This window comes from Aspergillus aculeatinus (genome assembly GCF_003184765.1).
Source record: "Aspergillus aculeatinus CBS 121060 unplaced genomic scaffold BO66scaffold_6, whole genome shotgun sequence".
Lineage (NCBI taxonomy): Eukaryota > Fungi > Ascomycota > Eurotiomycetes > Eurotiales > Aspergillaceae > Aspergillus > Aspergillus aculeatinus.
The window spans coordinates 381,654-391,351 of record NW_020291475.1 but is presented as its reverse complement, the minus strand read 5'-3'; the positions used below and the strand labels follow the sequence as shown (position 1 = coordinate 391,351).

Below are 9,698 nucleotides of genomic sequence, written 5' to 3'. Positions count from 1 at the left end.
TATGAACCACACGACTGGTTCATCAGATGGCGACGCTCTTCAAGACTTCCCACACTTCCATTTCTCCATCCGTTGCCTTGCGCTCGCTCCGACGCATACGTCTCGATAAGTCATCCACCCTAAGGATCGATTAGCAAATCGCAACCTCTGACTAGCTGGCGATCTACGACAATCCGATGATAAGATCATAAACAAGCTACCAGGGGCCCTATCGATCAGGGAGCCACATTTCCAAGCCTTTCTCATCAAGATCGCGCACGTACTGTGTACATACATGGAGACCTGTGTGTGATTTCCCCCCAAACCCACTTCTGCAGAGTATCAGACAGTGGGGCTCACGGTGTTGTCCAGTGAGAAACCTTTGCAGCCTTCGCTAAGTGAACTTGACTAATTCCTCTTTACCTACTCGGGCCTGCCAACTCAATTTATAACCGAGTGAGTACTCCGTACAGTTATGACCCGCGTTAATGTCAATCTCATAACATTCGACAACCATCAATCAGACTTCCAGGCAGCCAATGTTATTTACCTACTTGATTGAGTTCTCACCCATTTGACTCGTCTCTTCTATAATTACTCCATCTCCTAGCAGCGATAATAACCGCCCCCAGCCCACCCCATAGTTGAGGCCTACATGCATCCACATCTCCCTTTACCTTTACCCCCACAACCACAAACCTCGCCAATTCTCCCCGATCCCCCTCATCCAATCTAGCCGCATGCCACCGGATGTACCCAGCGGACGAAAGCAAACATTCAACCCCCACGCCCACCGCACTCGCTACAGAAAAGCAACCAAAGCATCTATCCACCATACAGATATCGGAGTAGTCCGACCGTCCCCAACAAAACAGATCTGGCCGGATCTAGGTACTCCGTACTGTACGTAGTATACACAGCTTCGAGGGCGAGAGGCCGAGAGGGCACCACCAGAAATGGAACCCCTTCCCCCGGCGATCCAACAACAACACCTATTCCCGATAAACCAATCATCATATCTCGATTCAGTCCATCGATGGCAAACCCCCATGGACACTTCTCCTTCTGTTCCTATTTCGTTGTTGCAGGCTGATCTTCTGATCCGATGATTGTGGGTGTGTGTTCGTTTGCCCCTATACTTTGCATAAGCGGGGACGGGTTTGTAGATGTATGTCCGACTACTTAGCTACTAGTGCCAGGGTCTATTGAGCGGTGGAAATGCTGTGCTGGGGTTGTGGGGTTACATATATGCAGTTATTCTGCAAATACGTCTTTCCCCTAGATCGCATTATTTCCCATCAATCATGCTGCTGCTCTTGATGTTGTTTGTGGTTCCATTGGTCCCTGGAGGCTGACGAGACGTCACGCCGGCATTGATGCGGCATGTAGGGCACCGAGGTGCATCTACTAGAGAGTTCGCTGCCAGTCCATGAATCAGTCAAGTTGATGAACGGTGGGACATCAGCAGTAGCCTCCTAGCTAACTACTAGTAGGTAAAGTAGCTTGTCTCTAAGGTAGGTAGGCACCTAGTATACTGTACCACCTTCCTCATTGCCATTAGACTCGAAGAGCTTGCAACAAACCCGAGGAGAAATCCAGACCACAGTTCCTACCTGTATGCAACTACCTACCCCAACTCATCTTCATCGACAATCTACATGATACAATAGGATAAACCTCAACTCCCCCGAGCAAAAAGAAAAGCTCCAGAAATCCCTATCATCTTCATCATCATCCCCCCCTATATCCCAAGACAGAAAATGCAAAGAAAACCTGTCCAACCACAAGAGTATCAGAACGCGACACACACATCCCATAAAAAAAAAGACCGCGATAGTCTGCCCCCCCTCCCCCTCCTCTCCAGCAAAATCTACTCTTTCTTCTGGGTACTATACCCCAAGCTTCCGCTTCCTAGCTATTGGAGCCGAAACATCCACAAGAGAAGGTAGTTCCCGATGTGGAACAACACACAGACAGGATTTTAGAGTTGAAATGGCATGGATGACCCCCGGACGCCCGGATAGAAGGATAAGCAGTACGACTACGACTTCCAAAAAGCCCCATGAAGTGATGGGCTACATCGGGACGAATGAGGAATGGCAGTGGGTGGATGGCTGGGTGGGTGTCTGGATAGAGAAGGTTCTCTCGCACCCACTCATCCGAATTTGCTTGCTCTTCACGGCTCTTTTTTTCGTAAGACTCGTGCAGGTAAGGACATGATTCAGACCTTTCGGATAGTTACAGGAGACGGAGAGGAAGCAAGGGAAGAAGGAAAGGCGGGTGTGTGGGGGATGTCTGTCACCGGCGCGATCTACAGTACCTTTTTTCCTTCACCGCATGCTATGCTATCGTTCTAGGCTTCAAGCATGAACGAGACGCTACCGGAAACATGGATAACGTGGGTAATGCATTGGGGCTGGGGGATGTTCCTTGGAATATCCCACCCTCAGCATCACCGTAGACTGAAGATAGTGGTGGTGGTACGGGGGGTACGGGGGGTTACGGGGGAGTGGCATGAAAAGTGGTGTAACCCGAGACTCTCTCCTGCGGAGCGGGTTGTTTGATGGGCATGCTTTTATGCTGTGCTGCCTGCATTCGGTAGTTAAGTATCCAGTTAGATAGGCATGCAGTAGGGCAGTAGGAGAGTCTAAATCGGGAGTAGCCGGAGACTCAGTACACAGTACTCGGCCCGGACTACTCAGAACAAGTCCGCGACAGGTAGGAGAGGCCAGGTCAAATCAAGGAATGAGTATCATGGGGACGAATTGTATGCTTTCTATCGGTGTCTATGGTCCTGCCATCTATATATGATGATATGATGCAAGAGAGTCATGATAGGACATCAGTCCAGGTAAACGCTGTCGCAATGTCCACCGTCAAATTTGACCGGGTGTGGACGAGAATGAAGAGCAGAGAAGGCTAGATCTGAAGGCTAGATCTGGATATCATAGAAATGCACACACGAAACAGGTATCAGTTGAGATGCTGGAAAGGGGAAGGTTGTTGCCGTAAAAGATAATGAAAGATGCCCCAGATTCCCTTGAACACTTCAAGTCGATCTTCGGCGTCGAACAAATCGTACCACTTGGTCCGTCGGAGCTGGAGAACCTGCCATGGTTGATCACCGTCCGAGACTGGTGGGAAGTCGCTGCGCCCGTGGGTAATCATTTCGAGATATCGCCGATGTACACGCAAGTGCAGAATAGCAAGATGGTGATTGATAGATGATAGCATGTAAATCTGCCCTGTCTGTCAGTATGCCTGTTTTCGTCCGCAAAGCAAGTTCGGGGGTACGTACATCATCGAAGGGACTCTCAATGGGCTTCCCGATCTGGATGTACCTCATTCGCCTATCCCAAAGACTGGGACCGGGTTCCACGATCTTCCACTTGGAGTTGTTGCTCAGTTTACGGACCAGACTTGGCCGACGCAATGCAAGGAATGGATGCTCAATCTGATGACGCTTGCGAGCATTCCCTTGCTCCACTGAAGAGGCATCATCTTCACCTTGCCCATGGCCATCGCCATCGGCATGGTTTGGCGCACCACCCCACCGCGGCACGGTCGTCCACCACTGACCTTCCCCTGGTCTGGCTTCAGTGGCTCCCTGTCGGGCTCGTTCCTGTGCGGTCAGGAGCATGGCACCCACTTCGCGGAGCAGATCACACACATCGCCGACGCTTTCACCGGGGGTGTCTTCGGGTCCTCGAAATGCAGTTTCCGGTCGACACTGAGCCGTGAAGACGGGCCCTTCCATGACACCACTACGGGCCAGCTGTCGGTCTTTGGGAGATCGAGCGGCCACGAAGGTCTGTCGGACTGGGAAGAGGACCGTCTTGGCGGCCAACTTGGGAGGAGCAATTGGCAGGGCGACCTGACATCCAAAGGGCCAGGCAGCCATCTCCGTCAATGCTCGAATGGTTTCGTCGCGCGCATCTTCCGGCATTTCACTCCCTGAGCCAATACGGCGACCTTTGTATCGAGTCACAATCTCTGGTTCCGGATCCCGAGGACCTGGTGGGCTGTCTGCCAGTTTTTCGTCCTGATCTACACCGTCCACATCCATGCGAATCTCTGGGATGTCAAGGTCCTTGGATACTTGTGGCTCCTCGTTCGTCTGCATAGGTTCATCGTCCTGAACAGGTGGCGGGGAGGCCGGGCGCTCGAAGTAATCGTCCAAGCTGGTATCCCAGTACTGAGCCATGCGCTCCAATCCCGTCCAAAACTTGCGTGTGTGTGTGACCCTGACTCGATCCCGTCCTTCCTGGGGAGGCAGTCTAGCCACCTCTCTGAATGCGTCATCGTTATCGAGTAGTAATTCACTCTGTAGCAGTTCAAACCGGTCTCGCGAGGGGTATGGGTTCTCATTGTCCATCAGAATAGGAGTGCCATCTTCATCCACCGGGGAGGATCTGGCCGACATGTTTTCCCATGGAAGTGGGGGGGCTGTTTTCGGACCCGATTGACGGACAATGCGGGCGGCAGGGACATCGGATTCCAACTTCAGATTCAGGGCCTCGAATTTCTGTGGATTGATATCTTGCGGCCGTCGGATGGAGGCTAGCACTTCGTTGAGTCTGGCCAAGGATGTTTCGGACCCATTTTCTGCAAGATCGGGGACGTGGTAGACAGGGAAGTCGAGCTCTGTGGGGGCAGACGGTGGGCAGCGCTCTTTCTCCGGTGCTGCGCTCACCGGAAGGCCTGCATCGCATCATGTTAGCAATGGAAAGAGTCAACAGATGATTTGTGTCGGGCGTGGCTCAAATTGGGCAGAGAGCCGACCGACGGGCCACCGGGGGTTATGGGGCCCTCGGAAGCATAGGCACAAGGCAGAATTGACCCCGAAGACCATTGCGCGACCGAAGCAGAAGAACTCTGTGGCTTCAGGCAATCACGAGGCCAGCAGAGCCGCCGCTTATGTCGCGGAGTCTGTGCTGTAATTACAGGGTCCTGCATGGGGGCCATCGAGATAAGAACAGTGGTTGATGTACGAGAGCAACGATTTGCATGAGAGGGAAGATTGTCCAAAGAATAGTGGGAAACGGGCAGCCTTACCCAGCGAACCAGACCACCCGAACATGATGCCGGGAAAGTCGATCGATCACACAGGGGAGAGACGTGCAAGCGTGGGAGGAGATAATCTGTAAGGTACCGGGGGTTCGTGTGCACGCCACCCAAGCAGAGAGGAAAAGAGAGGGGGAGAGAGAAGAGAGCGCTTTGATGGGTCAAATGTAAGGGAATAAATAAGGAGAGAAAGGGAGAGGAAGAAAGCTATCCAAGCCGAACTGCACAGCACTAATTAAACCGAGGCGGAGCAACCAATTGATCGATCGATCAACCAAATAGTACACATGTAGACAAATTTGGGGGGGTGAAGGGAGGGAGGCGGGGGAGATAAATAGTAATCTCCCAATGTTAGAGAAGAAGAAGAAGAAGAAGCAGAAGAAGAATGAATGAAGGGTGGGTAGTGAAAGTTGGGGTGGAGATTAGCGCCAACCAGCGATGGCAAAAAAAGTGGGTGGTGGATTGGATTGGGGGGGGGGGGGGTGAAGAGGGAAATGTGGGATGATTAAGAATGAAGCAAGAGAGTACCTTTAACTACCTATCTTTTCAACAGAAGCGAAGCTCTTGTGGTAAGAGGCAGCAAGAGGCAGAAAGGATCAACAGCGGGTTTTACTCCAATCATCCATCCATTCATTTATTCATTCCCCGGTCATGGTCATTGTCATGCACTCACTCACTCACTTCTCACTAGACTAGATAACTAACCACTCGAGTACTTACTGACTAGTTATTATCGCTTCGAGGGGATCTCCTGATCCTATCACTCTTACCAATGACCCTCATACTGCCTGCCTATCGATTTGACTGAATACACACTCGACTACATTCTACTCTTGTGTGAAGATCAACTACTCAAGTATAACCTACACGACACACACACAATGCGGGGAAATTCTGGAGTGGCGGGCAAGAAACAGGAGAAGGCCAGGACAAGCCCAAGGGACGTGGACAAGCTCATTTGGCAACCATCCTTCGAGGGTCTCCATGCCCATTAGTTTCATTAGTCTCATTAATGAGTGAGTTTTGGCGGAGTTTGGGGCAGATCCTTGGGAATGTCAGGAGCCTTTCCTTGGGCGCAGGCGAGGAACCAGAACCACTCTTGCCATGACATCAATCGTATGGCACACCTTTGCATAGATCCTGCTCTTTGCCAGCCAATGAATTATAGACAGAGCAACAAACCAGATAATGTCAAACTAACCGTCTGCTCACATTACATGACATGACCTTGTTCCAATTGTTCCTATTGTCAAATCATTGAACAATCAACTAACAATTGAGGGGAAAGGCAGACGTAGGCAGACGTATCATGGATCCAACCTCAGGCAACCATCACCGCAGCGGGAGAATGGGGCTTTGTTCAAATATGGTTAGTCTATGTGACTCAGCATGCACCTGACGCCGAGACTAGTCTACTTCGGGACTAGGGGAGCATCAGCCAATGACCAAGGGACGATCAGGTGGTCTGACCTCGAGTGAGTGAGCTGAAGTATCCCGTATCCCGTCAGTCGAGTCAAACACTCTCCCCAATCCAACGCTCATGCTTAACCTTCAATTCGGATTGTTGATCTACCTAATATCTGTCAAATATGCCTAGGTATATGCCTATATACCAACATGCTCGCATGATTGCAAGCCAATCTCATTTCACAGTTCACTCTTCATGGCCTTTCATCGCCATTCTCACCCCCATGATTGGCTCGAGTCCCGCCATCCATCACCTTGCTCTCTCCACTCAATCATCGTCAAGTGTTCCCTGAGTGTCCCCTGAACTACGGAGTACTAGGTATGAACTCTTCTACTCCTCACGCGAGGGGGGCCAAAGGGTCTGAACCCCTCTTATGCAACCATATGACCATCTTGTCAGAGCTGTCTCTGCTTCCAGGTCGGATCGACTTTGGTGGCTCTGCTGTTTCATCCAGCTTTTCATCCCCTGCTTCGCATATCAGCTTCCAATTCTACGTACATGCACACATACAAGCGCCTGGCCCCAACACATTCGGTAGATTAGCTTGCCTGCTGTTGATATCATCCTAGGATGACCAGCCGTTCTGTTTTCTTTTTTCTTTCCTTCGCGTCAACCTCTCGTGTCAGCTTTTCTCGCCCTTTTCGAGGCTGTGTTCCTTAGCATCCTGGATACATCAACTTCGACGCCTCTTCACGTGCAATCGCATTTGACCGTTTTTTTTGGCCCTCTACTTCACCGTTCGCATCCTGAAACAATACCGTCCAACCCGGGCCGTCGTCGCCTTCGACGTCCCTGTCATGGCCTGCCTGATTTGTCCAGATAGAGGAAAAGAACAATGAGAAAGATTTAGTGACTATGCCCTGAGCTGCTGTCATTCCTGCTTTTCTGTCACTCCCTCCGTTCGTTTCTAGTCGATCGTTTCAGCTTCCATCGTGCTCTCGGCGCTATCACTCTTTTACGCGCCTGTGGCCTCATAACCTGAAAGTCTCTCTTTCTAGCAATTATACCAGGCGTTTATGCAGTCTATATCTTTAAGTCTTCCGCCTTGGATCCAGCAAACTTGCATTGCGCTATTCGGCCTGCGGGCTTGGCGACATGTCCATGCCTAGTGCTTGTCTGCTTCTTCAGAGTACCAGGTGCACCAGAGTCCCACAAGAGTCCAGCATTGCTGTGCCCTCGGGGGCACCTTCGGCAATAACCAGCTTGTCATGGCCGGCAGCAGGAACTCACATCGCCGTCCCGAACACGGATGCTTTGTCGTTGATCGACAATGAGACTGTCCCAGCAAATGATCCGATTGCAACCCGCACAGATTCTCAAATTTCACTTGAATATCCTGCGCAGACCGCAGCAACGCGGCTGTCGCAGGCTCCAGCCGCGATTTCTACAGATACGCTTCCCAGTTCCGTCGCAACCACCACGACAACAGATAGTCTTAGTGCTTTCACAACCTCATACCTTCCTAGTGTTCAACATGAACACGTCCCACTGTCTTCGCAGACGAGCACCCAAACTCCGAGTCTCAGCTCCAGCCAACTCGTGCAACCGTCGTCGACGGAGCACTCTGAGTACTTGCTTGGTGCAGCCAGCCTCATCACATCAGCGCCCCAGACGTCTTTAGCAATCAGTACTGCATCGACAGCCATACCTACCACGACGGATGTGACTTCCAGCAACCACACCACTTCAGCAGATCCCGTAGATTTCCCCCACGACTCTAGCTCCAGCACCCCCTTACGTACCATCTTGGGCAGTGTGCTAGGTGGACTGGCCTTCGTGGCGCTCGCTTTAGTCTTAGGTTATTACTTCATGAGCTCGAAGCGACGCACTGGTCGAGGCTCTCCGAGCCTCGGCACAAGTGAGGAAGTTTTTACAGCGGAAAAGATACCTACTGTAGCACTCCCAGGTGGTGCTTCTCGTCCAGGGTACCGATCGCGCCGGTCCTTTCTTTCCGGCTCCTCCTCTTCTGTCCGCTCACACCCCATTCACGTGGCCAGAGTCCCCGTCTCCAAGCCCGAATACACCTACTACGACCCCCGCTCTTCCGCCATCCCCCGCGCTGCAAACGCTAATCCATTCGTCGAGCCCCTCGAACTCACCTACAAGTCCACGTCATCCCGTGGAACGACCGTTCAACGCGACCGAGTGATGCGCAACCCTTTCGCCGACCCCTATTCCAGCCCGGGAATCGTATCGCCCACCACCTCCACCTCCACCTCCACCCACTTGCGCCGATCGCAGATGTCCCAGCAGCAACGCCCCGTGTCCATTGCCTGGGGCGGCTCCGTCTACAGCGGCGGCGACGTCAGCCTGGGCAGCACGCTCATCCTCCCGAATGGCCGCAGCAGTGTCGGAAGCAGTCTCCTCAACCGCCTCAGCTACCCTTTCACCGTCAACGAGCTCTCGGACGCCGGGGGTGGCGAAGGGTATTATGATCCGGGCGCGCGGGTCAGCACGCGCAGCGACCCATTCGATCTGGAATATCCAGTCAAGGCGGCGGTCATGCATCGTCGCAGTTCGACGACCATCCCGCTCGCGCAGGTGTAGTACTCAGTAAGATCTGATTCTCGGGGATTCCGTAAGACTGGATGTGTATAATGATATGACCGAACCGACCCGCTGTATGATGATATGCTGCGTCAATGTTTCTGGGAAGAACAGGGAGTCGTAGTTCCATGTTTCTACTTTGCTTTATAACCTTCGAACTTCATGTACATGTATGATTTTTTCTTGATCTCAATAATTCCAGGAGGCACGGAAGGTGTTCTTTGCCGTGGTTCGGGTTGTATGATACTCAGCCGGTTTCCAGTCCTACCGCAAATAGGATCGATCAAGATCTTGTGCACCTATTTTTATCTCTTGAAATTTACTCCAGTACACAAAATAAACAGATTAGAGAGATGAAATGAGCACAAGCCGACAGTCCATCACCTGAAGACTAAGAAATGGCTTTCCTCCCGACCATTTAACCCTTTACCTTGGAAGGGTCGGCGCACCCGCAAGACCAACTCCACCCACCACCACTTTATATATCCAACCCGCCATCCGAGGGCATCTATGCATTAATTACGCCCACGCTGCAGATTGCCGCTTCCCAACAAACCACACGAGGTGTGGAAATCGGGATTCGTAGTTTGAACTGTGCCTGACCAATTGAATTTTTGCAATGTGTTTGGAGTAAGATGCG

The 9,698-nt window shown here is 51.8% G+C and overlaps 2 protein-coding genes across 2 annotated transcripts; one reads left to right on the top strand and one right to left on the bottom strand.

Moving 5' to 3' along the window:
- Window positions 1–2,492: 2,492 nt before the first annotated feature.
- BO66DRAFT_417867 (uncharacterized protein) lies at window positions 2,493–5,147 on the bottom strand. Its single transcript, XM_025649707.1, has 3 exons — window positions 5,035–5,147; window positions 3,278–4,680; window positions 2,493–3,219 (listed from the first exon to the last, which is right to left on the bottom strand). The coding sequence occupies exons 1-3, from the start codon at window positions 5,057–5,059 to the stop codon at window positions 2,953–2,955; spliced, it is 1,695 nt and encodes a 564-aa protein (XP_025507467.1). The 5' UTR covers window positions 5,060–5,147; the 3' UTR covers window positions 2,493–2,952.
- A 2,349-nt stretch (window positions 5,148–7,496) lies between these two features.
- BO66DRAFT_202111 (uncharacterized protein) lies at window positions 7,497–9,139 on the top strand. The gene is made up of 2 exons (XM_025642532.1): window positions 7,497–8,436; window positions 8,509–9,139. Exons 1-2 carry the CDS (start codon window positions 7,607–7,609, stop codon window positions 9,056–9,058), a joined length of 1,380 nt encoding a protein of 459 aa, XP_025507466.1. The 5' UTR covers window positions 7,497–7,606; the 3' UTR covers window positions 9,059–9,139.
- Window positions 9,140–9,698: the final 559 nt, after the last annotated feature.

Coding starts and splice junctions, on each gene's coding strand:
- BO66DRAFT_417867 (XM_025649707.1), bottom strand. CDS start 5,059: ATGTTCGGGTGGTCTGGTTCGCTGG. Junction 4,681..5,034: donor CGGGTGGTCTGGTTCGCTGG/GTAAGGCTGCCC, acceptor GATGCGATGCAG/GCCTTCCGGTGAGCGCAGCA. Junction 3,220..3,277: donor TTGAGAGTCCCTTCGATGAT/GTACGTACCCCC, acceptor CAGACAGGGCAG/ATTTACATGCTATCATCTAT.
- BO66DRAFT_202111 (XM_025642532.1), top strand. CDS start 7,607: ATGTCCATGCCTAGTGCTTGTCTGCTTCTTCAGAGTACCAGGTGCACC. Junction 8,437..8,508: donor GGTGGTGCTTCTCGTCCAGG/GTACCGATCGCG, acceptor TCACGTGGCCAG/AGTCCCCGTCTCCAAGCCCG.